General features: G+C 50.8%; 1 protein-coding gene across 13 annotated transcripts in view; it reads right to left on the reverse strand.

Moving 5' to 3' along the window:
- The window catches only part of PCDH1 (protocadherin 1), a 152,939-nt gene that overhangs the window by 71,183 nt on the left and 58,291 nt on the right, over positions 1–23,465 (reverse strand). For 12 of the 13 annotated variants that reach the window (XR_010589839.1, XM_042861344.2, XM_042861341.2 and 9 more), the window contains exon 4: positions 10,859–11,078. Coding sequence is in view for 12 of the 13 variants with exons in the window: in XM_042861344.2 (XP_042717278.1) it covers positions 10,859–11,078 (220 nt within the window). In the remaining variant the exon portion in view is untranslated. Of the gene's footprint in view, positions 1–9,094; positions 10,340–10,858; positions 11,079–23,465 lie in introns of those variants that run through there. The other variant, XM_065554803.1, reaches the window with a different exon arrangement.

Consider the following 23,465-nt stretch of genomic DNA (forward strand, 5'->3'; position numbering starts at 1 on the left):
TGCTGGTCCTGGAGGAAACAGACCAAACACATGTCTGGGATAGGGTCTCCCCCAGACAGAAGAGGCAATGGCTATGTCTGTCAATGAGGAGCATGAGGCCATCACAGGACAGACAGGGTTTAGAGTCTGTCACACTGGCACAAAGCAACCTCACTCTACAGTACAGGGAGATGTCTGGGGGAGGGGGAAGAGGAGGAGGGGTCTTCCTTTTTTTGCTTTTCTTTTTTTCTATTTTTTTTAAATATGGAACATTCAAGTTAAAGAAAATAGGGGATAAGAAGGGTGAGGGTAGATTTTCTTAGTTACACTAGTCAAGAAAAGGATGACTTTGAAGGTCAGTACAATCATAGAGATGTAAGGCTGGAAAGGACCTAGAGAGGTTATTTAGTACTTCCCCCCACATGCTGTGGAATGATTAAGTACACCTAGACCAGGGGTAGGCAACCTTTCAGAAGTGGTGTGCCGAGTCTTCATTTATTCACTTTAATTTAAGGTTTCGCGTGCCGGTAATACATTTTAACGTTTTTTTAGAAGGGGTCTCTCTCTAAGTGTATATTATATAACTAAACTATTGTTGTATGTAAAGTAAACAAGGTTTTCAAAATGTTTAAGAAGCTTCATTTAAAATTAAATTAAAATGCTGATCTTACGCCGCCAGCCTGCTCAGCCCGCTGGGTGGGGGGTGGGGGGGTTCAGGGCAGAGGGCTGGGTGTTGGGGGGGACTTGAGGTCAGGGCAGAAGGCTGGGTGTGGGGGGGTTCAGGGCAGAGGGCTGGGTGTGCGGGGGGACTCGAGGTCAGGGCAAAGGGCTGGGGTGTGTGTGGAGGTGCAGGGCACAAGGCTGGGTGTGGGGGGGTGGATTCAGGGCAGAGGCCTGGGTGTGGGGGGGAACTCGAGGTCAGGGCAGAGGGCTGGGGTGTGGGGAGGTTCAGGGCAGAGGGCTGGGTGTTGGGGGGGACTCGAGGTCAGGGCAGAGGGCTGGGGTGTGGGGAGGTTCAGGGCAGAGGGCTGGGTGTTGGGGGGGACTCGAGGTCAGGGCAGAGGGCTGGGGTGTGTGGAGGTGCAGGGCACAAGGCTGGGTGTGGGGGGGGTTCAGGGCAGAGGGCTGGGTGGCGGGGGGACTCGAGGTCAGGGCAAAGGGCTCTGGTGTGTGTGGAGGTGCAGGGCACAAGGCTGGGTGTGGGGGGGGTTCAGGGCAGAGGGCTGGGGTGTGTGTGGAGATGCAGGGCAGAAGGCTGGGTGTTGGGGGGACTCGAGGTCAGGGCAGAGGGCTGAGGTGTGTGTGGGGGTGCAGGGCAGAAGGCTGGGTGTTGGGGGGACTTGAGGTCAGGGCAGAGGGCTGGGGGGTGTGGAGGTGCAGGGCAGAAGGCTGGGTGTTGGGGGGGGTTCAGGGCAGAGGGCTGGGGTGTGTGTGGAGATGCAGGGCAGAAGGCTGGGTGTTGGGGGCAACTCGAGGTCAGGTCAGAGGACTGAGGGGTGTGTGGGGGGTGCAGGGCAGAGGGATGGGTGTGTGTTGGGGTGGGGAGGTGCAGGGCAGAAGGCTGGGGTGCTCGGCTCGTGGGGGTGCTCCCAGCCCCCTGCCCTGAGCGGCTCAAGGCAGGGGGCTGGGAGGGATATGCCCTGTTCCACCCCCCTCCCCCAGGCCCATCCCTACCTCTCTCTGCCTGCTCTACGGAGCAGCCAGCACGCTGCGCTCAACACTGCTCCTCTGGGAGGAGGAGGGGCTGAAATGCACCACGTTGTGTGAAGAAACGGGGAGCGGTGGGAGGGGGGGCTGAGTGGGGCGGGGGGCCGGGACCCCCTCCCCACCGCTCTCCCCTGCGGGGGCAGGAGGCAGAAGCTTGATCCTGTGGCAACCAAGCTTCCCCCTTCCCCATTTCTTCACACAGCATGGTGCATTCCGGCCCCTCCGCCCCTCCTCCGACTCTTCTAAGTGGGCAGCAGCGTGCCACTCAGAATCGGCTCGCATGCCGTGTTTGGCATGCATGCAGTAGGTTGCCGACCCCTGACCTAGACCAACCCCAACATGTGTTTGACTAATCTATTCATAAAAACCTCCAATGATGGGGATTTTGCAACCTCTCTAGGTAACCTGTTCCAGTACTTAACTATCGTTATAGTTAGAAAGTTTTCCTAATATTCAATCTAAATCTCTAAAATGGGGATAATAATATTTCCCTATCTCAAAAGGGAGTTGTGAAGATAAACTCATTAATGTTTATGAAGCGTACATACTACTGTGATATGTGCTATGGAAAATACATTAGACAATTGTTAATTATATATTCAGTGCAGGGTTTGGATGGTGTGCATTAAATAAGGCAGGAGGTCCTCACAACAAATGAAGATGATAAAGAAATGTTAAACAGTTGACTCAATCCTGCATATTAAATAAGGCAGAGTTCCTATGGAAAAAATAGCAAGTGATGATTTGATGAACGCTATATCATAATGCATAGGGACAACCTTAAATTTGGCATTTCCTGAATCATAGAATCATAGAATATCAGGATTGGAAGGGACCTCAGGAGGTCATCTAGTCCAACCCCCTGCTCAAAGCAGGACCAATTCCCAACTAAATCATCCCAGCCAGGGCTTTGTCAAGCCGGGCCTTAAAAACCTCCAAGGAAGGAGACTCTACCACCTCCCTAGGTAACGCATTCCAGTGCTTCACCACCCACCTAGTGAAATAGTGTTTCCTAATATCCAACCTAGACCTCCCCCACTGCAACTTGAGACCATTGCTCCTTGTTCTGTCATCTGCCACCACTGAGAACAGCCGAGCTCCATCCTCTTTGGAACCCCCCTTCAGGTAGTTGAAGGCTGCTATCAAATCCCCCCTCATTCTTCTCTTCTGGAGACTAAACAAACCCAGTTCCCTCAGCCTCTCCTCATAAGTCATGTGCTCCAGACCCCTAATCATTTTTGTTGCCCTCCGCTGGACTCTTTCCAATTTTTCCACATCCTTCTTGTAGTGTGGGGCCCAAAACTGGACACAGTATACTGAGCTTTGAGTGCTTGGCTTCACAATCTTAATAATGTTAATACTATTCTTTGTGTGTGTAATATTATTATAGTTCTGACTTACCCTAGTGACCATTGTTTTTTATTCATAGATTCCATGGTCAAAAGGTAACATGACCACCATGGCCCTTGATAAATTGTTCCAGTGGTTAATTACTCTCACCACTAAAAATGTATGCCAGTCTGAATTTGTCTAGCTTCATCTTCCAGCCATTGGATTGTGTTGTACTTTCTCTGCTATATTGAAGAGCCTGTTATCAAATATTTGTTCCTCACATAGATACCTATAGACTGTAATCAAGTCCCCCTTAACCTTCTCTTTCTTAAGCTACATGGATTGAGCTCTTTGAGTCTATTACTATAAAGCATGTTTTTCAATCCTTTATTCATAGATTCCAAGGCCAGAAGGGACCACTGGGATCATCTAGTCTGACCTCCTGCATAATGCAGACCAGAGAACTGTCCGAATTTAATCATTGTCCAGATTCTTCTCTGTACCCTGTCCAATTTATCAACTTCCTTCTTGAACTGTGGACACCAGAACAGGACACAGTATTCCAGCAGCAGTCTCAACAATGTGTCAAATACAGAGGTAAAATAACCTCTCCTTTCCTACTTGAGATTCCCTTATTATTGGATCCAAGGATTGCATTAGCCCTTTTTGCCACAGGGTCTGTAGTGTGAAATACTGCTATCTGACTGAATTTGCTACTTAGAGTGAACTGAGCATGCTCAGTAACATCTGCTGAAGCAGCAGGGGACCCCTGCAGCAGCCCAGCCTCTGCAGGCCACAGGGGACTCTCCTGCAGCTGCCCAGCAGCTGTGTGCAGTGGGAGCCCCTGCAACTGACTGGCCATTGCTGCCGGTGGGGACCCCTGAGCTGCCCAACCGCCGCTGGCAGCAGAGGGACCCCAGAGCTGCTCAGCGATGCTGGCAGGGGCCCCCCGCAGCTCCCAGACCTGCAGACGGCAAGGGGACCCCTGCCCCAGCTCCAGCTCCACAGGGCGGCAAGGGGACCCCCTCCTCAGCTCCCAGCCACTGAGCAATGGGGTCCCTGCAGTTCCCAGCCACTGCAGACGGGGTGCAGGCTGCTGGACCCTCCTCCCTTCCCATTTTATCAGGGATGTTTTTAGTAAAAGTCAGGGACAGGTCACGGCTTCCGTGATTTTTTGTTTATTGCCCATGACCTGTCCCTGACTTTTACTAAAGATATCCATGACAAAATCATAGCCTTAATGATGACTTTATGTTTTCCTCCAGGTCATTAATAAAAATGTTAAATAGTGTAGGACCAAGAACTGATCCCTGTGAGAACCCACTGGAAATGCACCCATTGAATGATTATTCCCCAATTATAATCACATTTTGAGAACTATCAGTTAGCCAGCTTTTAATCCATTTAATGTGTGCCCATGTTAATTTTATATTGTTCTAGTTTTTTTAATTAAAATGGCATGCCATACTAAGTCAAATGCCTTACAGAAGTCTAAGTATATGACATCAACACTATTACCTTTATCAACCAAGCTTGTAATCTCATCAAAAAAAGATAGTTTGACAAGATCCATTTTCCATAAACCCATGTTGATTGACGTTAATTATATTACCATCCTTTATTAATCTAGTCCCATATCAACCACTCCATTATCTTCCCCTGGATGGGTGTCAGACTGACAGACCTATAATTACTTGGGCCATCCCATTTACACTTTTTAAATATTGGCACAACAATTAGCGTTCTTTCAGTCCTCAGAAACTTCCCTGATGTTCCAAGGCTTATTTAAAATCAACATTAATGTTACAGAAAGCTCATCAACGAGCTCTTTTAAAACGCTTGGATGAAAGTTATCTGGACCTGCTGATTTAAAAATGTCTAACTTTAATAGTTGCTGTTTAACATCCTCCTGAGACACTAGTGGAATGGAAAGAGTTATCATATGATTTGACTACATCATCTGTTTTCTTCCCAAATACCGAACAGAAATATTAATTGAACATCTGCCTTTTCTGCATTATTATTGATAATTTTACCATTTCCATCTAGTAATGGACCAATACCATTGTTAGGATTCTTTTTGTTCCTAATAAGCTTCTTTTTATTATCCTTTAATCTGCTAACCATAGATTTCTCCTTGTGTCCATTTCCTTCCCTTATCAATTTTCTCCAATTCCTAGCTTCTGATTTATATTCGTTGCTATCAACATCCCCTTTCCATTTGTTTGAAATATTTAATTTTTTATTGCTGCCTTTTCTTCTCCTCTAATCCCCGGGTAGTTTTTTAACCAATTCAGCATTCTTCCTCAATTGTGAGATTGTGGCTTTTTGGGCATCTAGTAAAGTGTTCTTAAACAATTCCCAGCCTTTCCTTACCAGAGCAAATCTTCAATATAATTGGAACAGGGGCCCCCAGCTCAGTATTTCACACTCTAACAGATGACAGCATTGCAGAATGCTGGGTAGGAAGTAGGGGACATCCTGGTCAGGTACTAAAGGTACCAATCAATTGGGTTACCAGGGAAGATGGCATATGTCAATGCCAAGATACTGCAGAGATCTCCCTCAACAACCTACTAAATCTTTTTGGAAAGGCTCATGCAGCCTTTGCAACTCAGAACTTCGCTGCAACTTGCACAGTGGGAGGTGTCCAATAAGGAAGGATCCAAAAGTGTCTGTGGTAACCAAATAAGGGATGACTTACAGAAGAAAAGACACAGCTACTATGCACTTTGCCTTCCAGCAGAAGAGATCTCAAAAGATGATCATCCGCCCATCAGATCTCTTAGGCTTTTAACAGTCTCCTGGGGAAAATGGTGAAGACCCATCATTTTGAACATTTATTACTAGACTAGACAAAACTCTAGAAAACGTACAATAGGGTGCAGTCCTGCACCTGCCACAGATGGTGGGCTGTGTGGGATCTAATAATAGTGTTTCTCCAGCATTAACTTCACATTCTATGAGCAAGAATGGCCTATGCATCCAAGATCTCAGAAACAAAACTAGATTTCCCTGTATGGCCCTTATTGAGTTGGCACTGTTAGAAGACAGCTGGAGAAACTGAATGAGTTGATTCAAAGTCATAATGATATCTGCTTCATAGGACCCCTTAATTTGGGTCACACTACTACTCTGAGCTATGAAATTGGATCAGACCCCAATATGCTAACCTCACCAGAGGATTCTCTAGCTAATTATCATGAAGTGAGGTAGCAGTGTAACTAGGTACCTTTCAAGCTACAGATTCCCTGGCCTGGTTCCATAGTCACCCAATGTATCACCTAGGGGGATCAGAATTTTTGACCCTATCCTCATATTCTCGGTTGATATAATTATCTTTGTTAGATAATCTGAAGAACATAGAGACAGGCTAGAGTTAATGTCAGAAGAATCAGTGGAGCCCTGGCCTCTCACACTTTCTGCACTGCATCAAGTTTGTGTGTGTACCAGCAGCTGCTGGAAACAGGGGAGCCTGGCTAACATGTGAGGGGAGCTTGACCCAGACCAGGTGATGGTGGCCATAAAATAGAGTTCTATATCTCTTCAGTCCTGTTGTGTATGTGAACATGGTGTGTACATGCATGTGTGTGTTGGTAAGCACGTATGTGTGGTGCTTACCAACAGTGAGCATGTTACTGAAGGCACCTTACTATAGGAGGTAGGGGAAAAGTTTATGAGCAGAGACTGATATTTTCATTATTTAGGGGAGTCATGTTCAGGTACTTCAGTCAGAAGATGCACCTCCTTTGTGCAGGGCACTAACCGGGACAAGTGTCCCCTGCCCTCTCTAGGGTCTAGCTCAGTGGTTTTCAAACTTTTTTTCTGGCGACCGAGTTGAAGATAATTGTTGATGTCCGCATCCCAATGGAGCTGGGGATGAGGGGTTTGGGGTGTGGGAGGGGTTCAGGGCTGGGGCAGAGGGTTGGGGTGCGGGGGTGAGGACTGCAGGGTAGAGCCAGGAATGAGGGGTTCAGGGTGTGGGAGGGGGCTCTGGGCTCGGGCAGGGGGTTGGGCTGCAGGAGGGGCTCAGGGCTCTGGGCTGGGGCTGGGGATGAGGGGTTTGGGGTGCAGAAGGGGGCTCCGGGTTTGGGGGGGCTCAGGGCTGGGGCAAGGGGTTGGGGTGCAGGAAGGGATCAGGGCTCTGGGCTGGGGGTGCAGGCTCTGGGGTGGGGCCAGGGATGAGGGGTTTGGGGTGCAGGAAGGGGCTCTGGGTTTTGGGGGGGGCTCAGGACTGGGGCAGGGGATTGGGGCGTGGGGTTGGGGCATGGGCTTACCTCGGGTGGCTCCCAGTCAGCGGCACAGCAGGGGCTTCCTGCTTCTCCTGGCACCGCGGATCGCACTGTGGCCCAGAAGCAGCCAGCAGCAGGTCCGGCTCCTAGGTGGAGGCACGCAAGCCTCCCCTGGCTCCCATTTGATGGTGCTCAGGGCAGGGACAGCGCGCGGAGCCCTGTGGCCCCCTGCCTAGGAGCTGGCTGCAACCCAGTGCCTTACATTCCGTGACCCAGTTCTGGGTCACAACCCGCAGTTTGAAAACCACTGGTCTAGCTCACTCCTTGCACTCTGCTCCCCTGCTGAGAATTGACTATCTCAGAGATCAACAACATAGTGGGGCCTAAATTATCTCCCTCTGCTGGCTAGTCAAGGGGTCTCTCCAACAGCGTGGTGACAGTTTTGCTGGAGCTGAAACTGACCTGAACAGGATTAATCATCAAGAAGGGGAAAAGAGTCCAGAATAGTCAGAATCCCAGAGGCTAAAGGCAGCTGCAGCTCTCACTAGGCAGAGGAAGGACTATGTGGCTAAAGCACAGGGCCAAGATTCTGTTGCTGACTCTGCAGCCCGAGCATGTCACTTCCTCTTTCTGAGCCTCAGTTTCTGCACCAAAATCTTCCCCAGCAAATGCCATATGCTGCCAGTGGGAACTCTGCTCTGCTACTTGTTTCCATCTTCTGTGTGTCCCCATCTGTCCCTTGTTCTGTCTCTCCTTCCTTCACCTCCTCCTCTGACCAGCTCCAGTCTCTCCTCCTTTCCTATTCCCTCCTCTGTTTTCACAGGCACACAGCCTTCATCCTCTCATGATCACTGTCATTACTGATGACACTCAATCATTGCTCCCCCAGTGACATGGTGTCATATCAGAATCCTCCTCACAGGTCCCTCAACAGTCCCTTCCACTCACCCAGCTCTCACCTGAGGGTTATGACACAGCATACGGGAGAGACCCCCAAGAACCCCATCAGCCAGGCCCCAGACCTCTCCTTTCTTCCCTTTTTCCAAGCTGAATGTTTCTCCTCTTTGGGAGGAAGTGGTCTATATGAAATTCCCACAGTCAGAGGGGAAGCTTTATGCCATTTTAGCACACCCTGGATTCAGGGGCCACTTCAGTCCTAGAGATTGCTCTAACTTTAGGGTTACCATATTTCAGCAAGCAAAAAAGAGGACGGGAGGAGCCCCGTCCTAGCCCCGCCCCTGCCCCTCCCACTTCCCGCCCCCCCAGAACCCCCAACCCTCCCCCCGTTCCTTGTCCCCTGACTGCCCCCTCCTGGGACCCCTGCCCCTAACTGCCCCCCAGGACTCCACCCCCTATCTAAGCCTCCCTGCCTCTTGTCCCCTGACTGCCCCAACCCTTATCCACACCCCCACCCCCAAGACAGACCTCTGGGACTCCCACGCCCCATCCAACCACTCCCCCACCCCTGACAGCCCCCCCCCCAGAACTCCCAACCCATCTAAACCCCTCTGCTCCCTGTCCCCTGACTGCTCCGATCCCTCTCCCCACTCCTGCCCCTGACAGCTCCCCCCCAGAACTCCCAACCCCCCACCCCCCCCCGCTCCTTGTCCCCTGACTGCCCCCTCCTGGGACCCCTGCTCCTAACTGCCCTCCAGAACCCCACCCCCTAACTAAGACTCCCTGTGCATTGTCCTCTAACTGCCCCCTCCTAAGACCCCCCCCAACTGCCCCCCAGGACCCTACCCCCTACCTGTACCCTGACTGCCCCAAACTTTCTCCACTCCCCCCAAAAAGCCCCCCCATGAACTCCCGACCCCCCCCCCCGGTTTCTTGACTGCCCCCTCCAGAACCTCCCTGCCCCTTCTCCTGCCCCCTGGCCCCCTTACCCTGCTGCTCAAAACAGGGTGTTGGGCTCTGTGCGAGCCGGACACGTGGCTGCGCTCCCCAGCACAACAAAACCCGGTCCCTGGCCCTGCACAGTGCTGCCGGAGCCGGGCTGCAGGGGAGAGCTGCCGGCTCAGAATGCAGGGCGGAGCTCCTCTACAGCTGCTCCGGAGTCCAGCCCGTGACTTCCCTGCAGCCCTCCCAGCCGCTCGCTCTGCTCTGCCGGAGGAGGGGGGAAATCCCGGACATTTTGAGTGCTTTACAAATTCCCCCCGGACGCTATTTTTAGCACAAAAAGGAGGACATGTCCGGGTAAATCCGGACGAATGGTAACCCTATCTAACTTGGTCTGGCTGCGCTCCCCTAAGTCCATTGAGCAGCCCAGAATAGCTGGAACATAGTGCACTCCAGCCATATCCTCTCAGGCCCCTGTCCCAGAAACTAATAAGGAGAGATTTGAGGCCCATCCCACCAGGCCTTTGCCACCATGCAATTCCCATCGCACTATGAGTATTCCCAGTGTAGAGGTCCAGTGGCTTTCCCCCAGGCTGCCTGAGCCCCGCTGCAGGCTCCGGCCACAGCAAGTGCCCAGCAATGTGCTGATGCAGCCGCTCTTTATCTACCCTGTCCCAAGTGAGGGAACCCCTGCTTATTTCCATCTCTCCCAACACTAGGGAAAATTCACAGCAACAATTTTGATGCCCTGCCCTTCCCCAAAGATTCCTCTGCAGCCCACTTAATGAGAGGCCTCGTTTCAGAGGAAAACTCCTCAATGTCAGAATGCAGAAGGTAGAGGAGGGAAGGTATTGGGCACATGGCCAGAGCCTGGGCAGGAGGAGGCAACTTAGCCTGACAGAAGTGATTAGTTGAGGGGAGACAGACAGACCCCTGGCACTGGAAGGGGCAAAAACAGTGTCCAAGCCATGGCTGAAGTGGAGAAGAGGCAGATGATCTGCAATGGGAACGAAGAGACATTTTTGATGGGGCCATAAAAAAGAGTTAGGCTGTTATGGGTTTGCCACAATCATGCTGCACCATGTCTCCTCTTCTTCCAATATCTCTTGCTATCCCAAGGTTGGTCCTTTTGTATTCTCCCTCTCTGCCACTACGAAGGCTCCCATGGCTTCAATATCCATCTCTACACCAAGGAATCCCCTAGGCCCTCTCCCCTCCATCTTGTTTCTACCCCAGCTGCTCCTCTGGGTCTGTTTAAACAAGAGTTTCAAATCCAGTTTTAACATATAACACTATTGTACATGCTAGTCTAGACTCTCCCCTGGCCTTTGTTCCAAGACACAAAAAGCTGTGATTTGCCCAAGAGCTCAGTCGCAAACTGTAGCCCAGATCTCCCCTTCAACTATCCTCCAGGATGTTCTGCTGACAACTCAAATCAGAGCCTTCTGGTTCCCCTCCTTCCTGTGCCATGTCAGCCCCAGTCATCCCTTTGACTCCTCTATTCTTACCTCCCAGGTCCTGTTTTCTCCTTTCTTCCTCTCCAGTGACCATCTTGCTGAGCCCTTTCTCATCCTTGGTCGTCTCTTGCCATCAGAACTGTGACTTTCTCTGGCCTCCCTGCCTCACGCTGTCCAAGTCTGTCCCAATATGGCTACTAACCCCCCAACCTATCCCTCCTCCATGGGATGCAGATTTGCGAGTCTTTGAAGTGCCTGCACCAAGACAATCTGCAGGAAGGAGTCTGACATGCATGCAGCAGGCTCTCTTACCGTTTTCAGGGTGCTCCATCTCCCCAATACTACCATCGGGTGTGGTGCGCTCATAATGATCCTCAGGCAGAGCTAGTGGCCCAATTCGGGGCCCTGATGATGACTTGCTGCTGGGAGTTTCTGACTCTTCTAGCCCGCTGTCATAGTAACTATGTTGTGAGGGGTCCTGCAAGTCCTGTGCCTGATTAGCTGCAGAGAATGTCACTCGGCGATGAGGTAACTGCAAAGAAAAAAAGAAAAGAGATAAGAGGTGATACCAGCCACCCACAGGGAGTGATCAGGACTGGTTATGAAACCTGATCTCCCCAGCAGAGCACAGAGGACAAAGAATCACAGCTTTCTCTTGACCCTAAGCCCTGTCAACTGAAAAAAATCTCTCATTTCATGAGCCCCCCAATGGACAACATCGCCAACCTCAGAGTAACCTTACCCCCTCCCAATAACAAGTGTCACCTCCCCTCATCTCAGGTGTCTCCCCTTGACTGACACCATCTCTCACCTCAGGGGTCTTTCCAGTTCTCACCAAAGAAATTTCCCCTCCCAACAAACATCATCTCTCACCTCAGAGTCCACCCTCCAATTTACACCATCTCTCTAACTTCAGAAACACTCCATCACCCAACAGACATCATCTCCTATTTCAGAGCTCCATGGAATCACCCCCCATTCTCCCTTACTACCATATCACCTCAGAGAACCCCCAATTGACATAATCTCTTACCTCAGAATGCTTCCTGACTAGCAGTCCCCCAGCTAACATGATGATCTCTGATCTCACGGTCCCCCACAGGAATTACATTACACCAACTCTCATCTCAGAGCCAACTGCTTCCACAACAGACACAATCTCCAACTCAGAGGAACCCCAGCAGAGTTCCACAAAACAGGGTCCCAGAACTGCCTGATCTTTGACTTCCCAGCTGACATAATCTCACACCCATTCACAACTGACACCACCTCTAACCTCAGAGGTCTCCCCTCGACTAAAACCATCTCTCATCTCAGAGACCCCGATTGACATAGACTCATAGAGTTTAAGACCAGAAAGGACTATTATGATCATATAGTCTGACCTCCTTCACTTCATAGGCCACAGAACCTCACCCACCCACTCCTGTGATAGGACCATAATCTCTGGAAGTCCTCAAATCTTAATTTGAAGACTTCAAGTGACAGAGAATCCATCATTTACTCTACTTCAAACCTGCAAGTTAAGGGTGCCCTATGATACAAGGAAGCCAAAAAAAAAAAAAAAAAAAAAAAACCCCAGGGTCTCTGCCAATCTGACCTAGGGAAACAGAGGATCAGTTAGACTCTGAGTGTGTGGATGCAACCCACCAGCCAGACACCTGGGAAAGAATTCTTTATAGTAACTCAACGCCCTCCCCAGTGTCCCAATTCTGGATGTTGGAAATATTTACTAATCTCTTACCTCAATCCCCACTGACACCAACACTCACCTCAAAGTCCCCCAACTGATACCAACTCTTACTTCAGTCCAAGCCCCACTATTGATACCTCTTACCTTAGAGCAACCCTGCGATTAATACCAACCCTCACCTCAGTGCAATCCTCCCGATACCAACACTCAAATCAAAGGGCACCAGTTCTCACCTCAACACAATCCCTTTGATTGATTCTAACTCTCACCTCAGTGCAACCCCCAGCTGACACCAACTCTCACCTCAGAGTAACCCCCCAATTTATACCAACATTCACATCAGAGGGCACAGACTGATACCATCTCTCACCTCAGCACCATCACCTTGATTGATTCAAACTATCACATCAGTCCAATTCCCCCACACCTCAATCGATACCAACTCTAACCTCAGAGCCACCCCCTGATTGATAGCAACTGTCACCTGAGAGAAATGCCAGGATTTATACCAACTCTGACCTTGGAGCAACTTCCCGATTAATACCAACTCTCAACTCAGAGAAATCTCTCTCATTTATCCCACCCCGCATTTGACATTAACTCTCATCTTAAGAGAACCTCCCCCACACTGATACTAACTCTGACCTCAGAGCAGCCCTTCTGATTTACACCACCTCTCACCTTACAGCAGGCCCCTGATTGACACCAACTTTCATTTCAGAGCAACCCTCCGACTGATATTAACTCTCATCTCAGAAAAACCACACCAGATTGATACCAACTCTCATCCCAGCACAACCCCCAATGATTCAAACTCTCACCTCATTGCAACCCCCTTGATTGACACCAGTTCTCCCCACAGTTGACAGGAACTCTGATCACTGAGCAACCTCTATAATTGATACCAACTATTACCTCAGAGAACACACACCCAGCTGACATCAACTATCACACCAGAGTAACACACAATCCCAATTGGTACCAACTCTCACCTCAGATTAACCCCAACTGACACCAACTCTCAGCTCAGAGCAATCCCCGGATCATTAAAACTATCACCTCAGCACAACCTCCCACCAATACAAAAAATCTCACAGCAAAGTGCCCCCCGCATTGATACCACCTCTCACGTCAATACAACCCCCTTGATTGATACCAACTTTCCCCTCAACACAACCCCCAATCAATATCAGCTCTTACCACAGAGCAATCTCCTGAATGATACCAATTCACAATTCAGAGCAACCCCCTGCAATTTATACCAACTCCTTCCTCAGAGCAACCCCCTGATTGTCACCAACTCTCACCTCAGCGCAACCTCGTCCCCACTGATTCCAACTCTGATCTCAGTGTAACCCCAGCCACTGATACCAATTCTTACTTCAGCGTGCTCCTCCAGATTGATAACACCTGTCACCTAAGCACAACACCCTCATTCATACCAAATCTGACCTCATTGCAACCCCCACTCCGATCTATACCAGCCAGGGCCGGCTCCAGGCACCAGCTTGGCAAGCAGGTGCTTGGGGCGGCTGCTTGGGAGAGGGGCAGCACATCCAGCTATTCGGCAGCAATTCGGCGGACGGTCCCTCACTCCCACTGGGAGCGAAGGACCTTCTGCCGAATTGTCACAGCAGATCGCGATCGCGGCTTTTTTTTTTTTTTTTTTTTGGCTGCTTGGGGCGGCCAAAACCCTGGAGCCGGCCCTGATACCAGCTCTCACCTCAGAATACCCGCCCTGATTGACACCAATTCTCAATTTAGCGCAACTCTGCCACCGACACATAGGCCTTGTCTACACTACTAAGTTATGTCATCAAAACTGCTGTTTGTCGACTCAAACAGTGAATGTGTACACTGCAAGGCGACACTTGGGGGGGGAAATGCCTGGTTTTGGTGATAAAATACATCCACCCTCACAAGAAATTTACGTCTTTTTCCTCTACAATTTTGTTGACAAAGTGCAAGTGTAGACACCACCCTTCGTTTCATCGCTTTAATTGGCCTCCAGGAGGTGTTCCACAATGCCCATCCTGACTGCTCTGGTCAGCAGTTTGAACTCCACTGCCCTGCAGCCAGATAAATAACCATCCGCCCCTTCCCCTTAGAAGCCCTGGGAATTTTTGAAATTCCATTTCCTGTTTGCTCAGCGTGGAGAGGTCGCACCACATCTTCCCAGGTGACCATGGTGGGTTATTGCAGCAAACGCTTGGACCACTGCAGAGCTGTTGGATCTGCTCCGTATATGGGGAGAGGAGGCTATGCAGTCCCAGCTGCACTTGAGCTGTAGGAATTAGGATACCTACGGGCAGATTTCTTGAGGCTTGTGTGAAAAGTGCTATGATTGGGACATGCTGCAGTGCAGAGCGAAGATAAAGGAGCTGAGGCAGGCGTACCATAAGGCGAGGGAGGCAAACCATCGCTCAGGTGCTTCACCTAAGACCTGCTGGTTCTATAAGGAGCTGGATGCTATCCTTGGTGGCGACCCCACCTCGATCGCCAACAGCTCCGTGGATACTTCGGAGGGCACGGAGGCGGCGGAAAGAGACCTACCCCAGAGAATGAAGTTATTGATGAAGAGGTGGAGTTAAATGAGGATGTGCAGCTCCCGGCAGGGTCGCCCGGTGCGGCAGGCAGCCAGGAACTGTTCTCCACTCCAGAGGTTTCTAGCCAGTCTCAGCAGTTGCTCTCCAGCAAGCAAGAAGCAGGAGCTGAGACTCCTGGTAAGTGGTTGTGGCTTGTGTAGTGTGGAGGTGGGTTCATAGAAGAAATGTGGGAGGCTGGCTGTGTTTCTGTGAACTGGACATTACCCTGTGTAGCTAATCAGTACAGTGGAACAAGATGCTGATGCACGCTGAGATCTCACGGGAATCCTCCAGAGAGATCTTCAGAAAAGTTTCCTGGAGGTACTCAGTAATCCACTGCCAAAGGTTCTGTGGCAGAGCAACTTTGTTCCTTCCCCCATTGTAGGAAACTTTCCAGGGCCATTCAGCAATCACTTGTGCAGGAACCAAAGTGGCACACAGGCAAGCAGCATAGGGAGCAGGGCAGAAGCCACAAGCATGGAGTAGATGTGCCCTCGTTTCCCTGCTTATCCTTAGCAGTGAGATATCTGCTAGAATTACACCTGCCTGTGGAAAAGTGTGGGAGAATTTTAGAATTTGTTCCCTAGAATGCTGCACCACAACCCTTGCAAAAAGTGTGTGCTCTTTTCCCCATGTGGAGCACCCCATCCTCCCCCTCCCCCTGCCAACACTCACCATGCTTTGGGTGTTTGCAGAGATATGTGCCTGGCTAGGGTCAGTGAGAAAGTGATGGCAATGTTGCAAAAGGTGTATTTAACAGAAATGTTTCAATGCTATGTGTGAATTTAACAATCCCGCTTCTGTGCATTGTCCCCTGTGCTTCACCAGATGTGGCCTTCAAGGAACACCCCACACATCTCGGCTGAGCGTCTCCACCAGATAAGAATGCACCCAAGACACAGCAAAGAAGACATATTCTGTGAGGTCCTGCAGTGCTCCAATGCAGAAAAAAGCTGAACAACAGGACAGAAAAGAGAATCACGCATTTGTTAAGGACACTACTGAGCGGATGATTAAAGTAATGGAGGAGCAAACACAGATGCTGAAGTCCTTAATAATGTGGACTGAGCAGATTAGTGCTCAACCCCCACTGCAGCACATTCAGAACTCTTTTCAATGCTCCCCACCCCAAACTCCGCCAGAACATTCCTTTCCACCTTCCAGAACTTCTCGGTTTCCCCTTAACTCCACCCTCTGGGACAACTTTTACAGCGATAGCTGGACCTACACATAGCTGTGAAAGTCTGCCCTTCCCCACCAAGCATATGTGTGTTTGTGTATGTGGTTTCTTGTGCAATAAAAGCAAACTTTTATAATGGTAAATCATCTTTATTTTTTTTCTACAAGGTGAGATTGCAGGCATTGCCAATACATGCACAGGCATTTTAATCACTTTATTACGGGAATATAAGGCCCCAAATGTCACCATTGCCCCCTAGGAAAACTACATGGGCGGTCATTGTCAAAGTGCTGCCTCAAAGCCTCCCTGATTCAAATAGCTCCCCTTTGGGCTCCACTGACAACCCTGGTATCTGGCTGCTCAAAATCAGCAGCCAAGTGGTCTGCCTCCACACTCCACCCTTGAGCAAACCTTTCACCCTTAGCTTGTCAGAGATTATGCAACGTATAGCACGCAACTATGACCATAGGAATATTATCCTCAGTGAGGTCCAACCTGCCATAAAGGCATCACCAGCACACCTTTAATCTTCCTAAGGCACATTCAACTGTCATCCGGCACCTACTGAGCCTGCTGTTGAACTGCTCCTTACTGCTGTCCAGATGTCCTGCATAAGGTTTCATGAGCCATAGCTGTAAGGGGTAGGCAGGGTTCCCCAGAATCACTATGGGCATTTAACACCCCACACTGTAATCTTCTGGTTAGGAAAGAAAGTCCCCGCTTGAAGCTTTCTGTACAGGCTGGTGTTCCTGAAGATACATGCATTATGCACCTTCCCAGACCGCCCCACGTTGATGTCAGTGAAACACCCACGGTGATACACAAGCGTCTGCAGCACCATGGAGAAGTACCCCTTCCTATTGATGTACTCCATCACAAGGTGGTCTGGTGCCAAAATTGGAATATGTGTGCTATCTATGGCCCCTCCACAGTTAGGGAAACCCATTTCTGCAAACCCATTTCTATTTCACGCACATTTCCCAGAGTCACGGTCCTTCGTAGCAGGATGCAATATATTACGCTATACACTTGCATTAACGCAGCTCCAACAGTTGAATTCCTCACTCCAAATTGATTTGTGACCGACCGGTATGAGTCTGGAGTTGCCAGCTTCCACACAGTGATTGCCACATGCTTCTCTACCGAGAGGGCAGCTCTCATTCTGGTGTCCTTGCACTGCAGGTCTGGGGCGAGCTCCACACACAGTTCCAGGAAGGTAGCTTTCCGCATCCAAAACTTCTGTAGCCACTGCTCATCATCCCACACTTACATGATGATACGATCCCACCATTCAGTGCTTGTTTCCCAAGCCCAAAAGTGACGGTCTACCAGGTGCACCTGTTCTGTGAATGCCAAAAGCAATCTAAAGTTGCTCCTATCCATATCACACAGAATGTCGGGCGCCTGCGAGTCTTCTTCAGTTAGGAAATGCACTGCAATCCATAATGTCTGTGTGACGTTGCACTCCATATGTTTTATGGAAGTATGCTTATGAGTGTAAATATAATATAACTGGAATATGCTTTATGCAAAAGATCTCTTGTAAGGTATCATTACAAAGCTTATAATCTACTGAGTGTGTTCATCCTATTTGTATGAATGTATCATTCTTGTATCTGAAAGCTAGAAATATGAAGTATTACTCTAAAGTCCTATTGTAACTATGCAAAGTGTGGTCCATTAATGGTGGCTTGGAATCTTGATGGCTCCTGTTAACTAGGACAATTGGTTGTAAATGGCTCTGTTTACTTGTAAGCCTTCCTGTGTCCCTGGTGCCAGCCCTGAGTAATGAAGTCTCACAGGACATGTGAACATGTCACATGATACTGGAATCCATCTTAAACCTGGTGCTTTTCCATTTAGAAGGAAGGGTAGGAACCCAGAGAGACAGACAAAAGATTCCCCCCTTGTGCCAAAGATATAAAAGCGGGTGAAACAGAACAAAGGGGACTGCCAGTCATGAGAAATCCTCTAGTTACCACCTGAGCTGGAACTAATAAGAACTGTACCAGGGGAATGGATTGGGCCCAGACTAACAAGGAGTCTAGTCTGTGAAAGAAGCTTATTGGAACATCTCTGAGGGTGAGATTTATTTGTATTCAGTTTCTTAAATGTGTTAGGCTTAGACTTGCGTGTTTTGTTTTATTTTGCTTGGTAACTTACTTTGTTCTGTCTGTTATTACTTAAAACCACTTTAATCCTACTTTTTATACTTAATAAAATCACTTTTGTTTATTAATTAACCCAGAGTAAGTGATTAATACCTTGGGGAGCAAACAGCTGTACATCTCTATCAGTGTTATAGAGGGCGGACAATTTATGAGTTTACCCTGAATAAGCTTTATACAGAGTAAACCAGATTTATTTGGGGTTTGGATCCCATTGGGAGCTGGGTGTCTGGGTGCTGGAGATAAGTGACTGGCTGAGCAGTTTTTGGTTAAAGTCTGCAGCTTTGGGGACATGGAAATAGATCAGAGAAATAGATAAACACAATTAGTCGGGGAAGAATCAACACAGCTTTTGTAAAGGGAAATCATGACTCATTGATGGAGATATCCTATCTCCTAGAACTGGAAGGGACCTTGAAAGGTCATCAAGTCCAGCTCCCTGCCTTCACTAGCAGGACCAAGTACTGATTTTGCCCCAGATCCCTAAGTGGCCTCCCCCCAAGGATTGGGCTCATAACCCTGGATTTAGCAGGCCAATGCTCAAACCACTGAGCTATCCCTCCCCAAGGGAGCTATTAGAATTCTTTGAGATGGCAACAAGCATGTGGACCAGTGGATATACTGTTCTTGGACTTTCAGAAAACCCTCGCCAAAGGCTCTTAAGCAAAGTAAGGGGGGTCATGGGATAAGAGGGAAGTCCTCTTATGAGCCTAAAAGACAGGAACCAAAAGGTAGGAATAAATGGTCAGTTTTCAGAATGAAGAAAGGTAAATAGTGGTGTCCCCCAGGAATCTGTAGTGGGACCAGTGCTGTTCAACATCTTCATAAATGATCTAGAAAAACTGGTAAACAGTGAAGTGGGAAACTTTGCAAACGAAAGCAAACTGCAAATTGTTACAAAGGGAATCTCACAAAACTGGGTGACTGGGTGACAAAATGGCAGAAAAAAACTAATGTTGACCAATACAAAGTAATGCACATTGGAAAACATAATCCCAACTATACATACAAAATGATGGGGCATTAAACTAGCTGTTACCATTGAAGCAAGAGATCTTGGAGTCATTGAGGATAGTTCTCTGAAAACATCTGCTGAGTGTTCAATGGCAGACAAGAAAACCTAACAGAATGTTATTAACCATTAGGAAAGGGATAGATAATAAGACAGTAAAAATAATGCCGCTATATCAACTCATGGTATGCCCACAACTTGAATACTGAATGCAGGTTGCCTCATCTCAAAAAAGATATATTAGAAATGGAAAGGTGCAGAGGGCAACAAAAATGATTAAGGATATGGAACGGTTGCCATATGAGGAGAGATTAAAAAGACTGGGATTGTTCAGCTTGGAAAAGAGACGAATAAGGGGGAATATGACAGAGGTCTATAAAATCACAAATGGTGTGGAGAAAGTGAACAAGGAAGTGTTATTGACCCCTTCACATAACACAAGAACCAGGGGTCACCCAATGAAATTAATAGGCAGGAGGTTTAAAACAAACAAAAGGAAGTATTTCTTCACACAAGACACACTCAACCTGTAGAACTCATTGCCAGGGGATGTTGTGAAGGCCAAAACTATAACTGGGTTCACAAAAGAATTAGATAAATTCATGGAGGATAAGCCTATCAATGGCTATTAGCCAAGATGGTGTTGGGTGCAATCCCATGCTCTGTGTCCCCAAGCATCTGCCTACCAGATGCTGGGAATGGTTGATGGGATAGATCACTTGATAATTGCCCTGTTCAGTTCATTGCCTTTGAAGCATCTGGCACTGGCCACTGTCAGGAGACAAAATATTGGACTAGATGGACCATTGATTTGACCCAGTATGGCAATTCTTATGTTCTTATACCACCTCTTATCTCAGAGCAACCTCTCAATTGATACCATCTCTCACCTCAGAGCAACCCCTGCCTATTGACACTAACTCCCACCTCAGAGGAACCTCCCCTTGATACCAATTCTCACCTCAGGGAACCCTCAGATTGAACAACTCTCACCTCAGTTCAACCCCCCCCCCCCGCCCCCATTGATACCAACTCTCACCTCAGTTCAACCCCCCCACACACACACACTGATACCAACTCTCACCTCAGAGCAACATCCATGATTGACACAAACTCTCACCTCAGCACAACCATCCCCATTCATACCAACTGTCACCTCAGAGCATGCCCCAGATTCATGCCACTTCTCACCTCAGCGCAACCTCCCCCCAACTGATACCGACTCTCACCTCAGCACCATCACCCCCACCTGATACCAACTCTCACCTCAGAGCAGCCATCTGTTTGACACCAGCTCTCAGAGCTACCCCCTGATTTTTACCAACTCTTACCTCAGTGCAACCCCCCAATTGACTCCAACTCTCACCTCAGAGCATCCTTCCAATTGACACCAACTCCTAAATTCCTTTTAAGCTGTGCAGCCATGCAGCTGCCTATTAAGCCTTGTGCAGGGGCTCAGGGCTGCAGTGGGTAGAGATTAGGGTTACCATACGTCCGGATTTTCCCGGACATGTCCGGCTTTTTGGGCTCCAAATCCCCGTCCGGGGGGAAATCCCAAAAAGCCGGACATGTCCGGGAAAATCGGGACATGCGGGGCCGGAGGTGCGGGTGCTCGGGGGCGGGCTGGCGGTCGGCGGTGCCGAGCCGGGGGCTCGGGGGCCGGGCCGGTGGTGTGGGGCCGGGCCGGGCCAGGCCGGGCCGGGGGCTCCGGGGACGGGACGGCGGTGCGGGGACGGGACGGGGGCTCGAGGGCCGGGACGGGGGCTCGGGGGCTGGGCTGGGCCGGCGGTGCGGTGCCGAGCCGGCAATGCCGGGCCGGCGGTGCGGTGCCGGGGGACGGGCAGGGGACCGGCAGTGCTGGGCGGGCCGGGGACCGGCAGTGCTGGGCGGGCCGGGGGTGCTCGGGCCCGGGGCCGGCACCCCTGGGCCCAAGCCGACCCAGGCTGGAGACGCGCCTCCTCCCCCCACACCCCCCTTACCTGCTTCAGGCTTCCCGCGAATCAAATGTTCGCGGGAAGCAGGGGAGGGGGCGGAGACTTTGGGGAAGGGGAGGAGTTGGGGAGGGGGTGTGGGCGGGGCCGGGGCCCCGTGGAGTGTCCTCCTTTTGGAGGCACAAAATATGGTAACCCTAGTAGAGATTCCTCTTCCCCAGCATGGACCTGCTGCGACGGGGAGAGGTGCCCCTCCTCGCCGGCCTCAGTACGGACCTGCAGCGGCAGGGAGAGGTGCCCCTCCCTGCTTGCCCCAACACAGACCTGCCCCAGACTTGCCATGGCTGGGGGAGAGGAGCCCCTCCCTCAGCCCAGGCCCGCCAAAGCTGCCGGGGAGAGGAGCCCCTCCCTCGGCCCAGCCCAGCCCCCTCGGAGCTGCCACAGCTGGGGAGAGGCATCTCACCCCCCATACATACCCCAACCCTCTGCCCCAGCCCTAAGTCCTCTCCCACACTTCGAACCCCTCAGCCCCACCCCCACCACATGAATTTTGTTATGTGCACCAATATGAAGGTGATGTGTCACACATCAACTCCATATTGGTGCACATAACAAAATTCATTCCGCGAATGGACGTAAAAAATTAGAGGGAACACTGGTAACTCTCACCTGAAAACCACCCCACCTGATAGATACCAAGTTTCACCTTACAGCACCCCCCCAATTTTAGGGTTACCATATTTCAGCAAGCAAAAAAGAGGATGGGAGGAGCCCCGCCCCTGCCCCTCCCACTTCCCGCCCCCCCAGAACCCCCAACCCTCCCCCCGTTCCTTGTCCCCTGACTGCCCCCTCCTGGGACCCCTGCCCCTAACTGCCCCCCAGGACTCCACTCCCTATCTAAGCCTCCCTGCCTCTTGTCCCCTGACTGCCCCAACCCTTATCCACACCCCCACCCCCAGACAGACCCCTGGGACTCCCACGCCCCATCCAACCACTCCCCACCCCCTGACAGCCCCCCCCAGAACTCCCAACCCATCTAAACCCCTCTGCTCCCTGTCCCCTGACTGCTCCGATCCCTCTCCCCACTCCTGCCCCCTGACAGCTCCCCCCCAGAACTCCCAGCCCCCCCCCCCCCCCCGCTCCTTGTCCCCTGACTGCCCCCTCCTGGGACCCCTGCTCCTAACTGCCCTCCAGAACCCCACCCCCTACCTAAGACTCCCTGTTCCTTGTCCCCTAACTGCCCCCTCCTAAGACCCCCCCCCAACTGCCCCCCAGGACCCTACCCCCTACCTGTACCCTGACTGCCCAAAACTTTCTCCACTCCCCCCAAAAAGCCCCCCCCCCGTTTCTTGACTGCCCCCTCCAGAACCTTCCTGCCCCCTGGCCCCCTTACCCTGCTGCTCAGAACAGGGTGTTGGGCTCTGTGCGAGCCGGACACGTGGCTAAGCTCCCCAGCACAACAAAACCCGGTCCCTGGCCCTGCACAGTGCTGCCGGACCGGGCTGCAGGGGAGAGCTGCCCTTGTATCAGCACAAAGTGCTCTCGCTCCCGTTTTGCTACGCTGCATGGCAGAAACCGCTCCCAGTTGCAAAAGGGGAGGGCTGCACTTTGTGCTGATACACTTGCTCAGAATGCAGGGCGGATCCGGCTCCTCTACAGCTGCTCCGGAGTCCAGCCCGGGACTTTCCTGCAGCCCTCCCAGCCGCTCGCTCTGCTCTGCCGGGGGAGGGGGGAAATCCCGGACATTTTGAGTGCTTTACAAATTCCCCCCGGACGCTATTTTTAGCACAAAAAGGAGGACATGTCCGGGTAAATCCGGACGAATGGTAACCCTACCCAATTTACACCAACTCTGACCACACTGCAAGCCCCCAATTGATGTCAACTCTCACCTCAGAACAACCCTCTGATTGACACCAACTCTCACCTCAGAGCAGCCCCCAACTGACACCAATGCAACTGTGCCGCTATAAGCTCTCTAGTGTATAGGGTTACCATTCGTCCGGATTCCCCCGGACATGTCCGGCTTTTTTCAGTTAAAAATAGTGTCCGGGGGGAATTTCTCAATGTCCGGACTTCCCCCGCCCCCCATGCAGAGCGTGCGGAGCTTACAGGGCAACCGGCCGGATGGTGCCACTCGCACGGGCTCCGGCAGCCAGAGCCCTTCCTTCACTTCCCCCCTCCTCTCCCCTGCAACTTGAGACCACTCCCCTCCTCTCCCTCCCTCCCGCCACCCTGCATTCACAGATCGCCGGCCGTCGCCTCGGCCTCCGGCAGTCTGGAGCTCTGACCCTGCTTCCCTCCCCCGCTGCCGAGCGCTGCTCTGCAGCACAGTAAGGGGGCCGGGGGT

Source organism: Chrysemys picta, chromosome 8 (genome assembly GCF_011386835.1).
Source record: "Chrysemys picta bellii isolate R12L10 chromosome 8, ASM1138683v2, whole genome shotgun sequence".
Taxonomy (NCBI): Eukaryota; Metazoa; Chordata; order Testudines; family Emydidae; genus Chrysemys; species Chrysemys picta.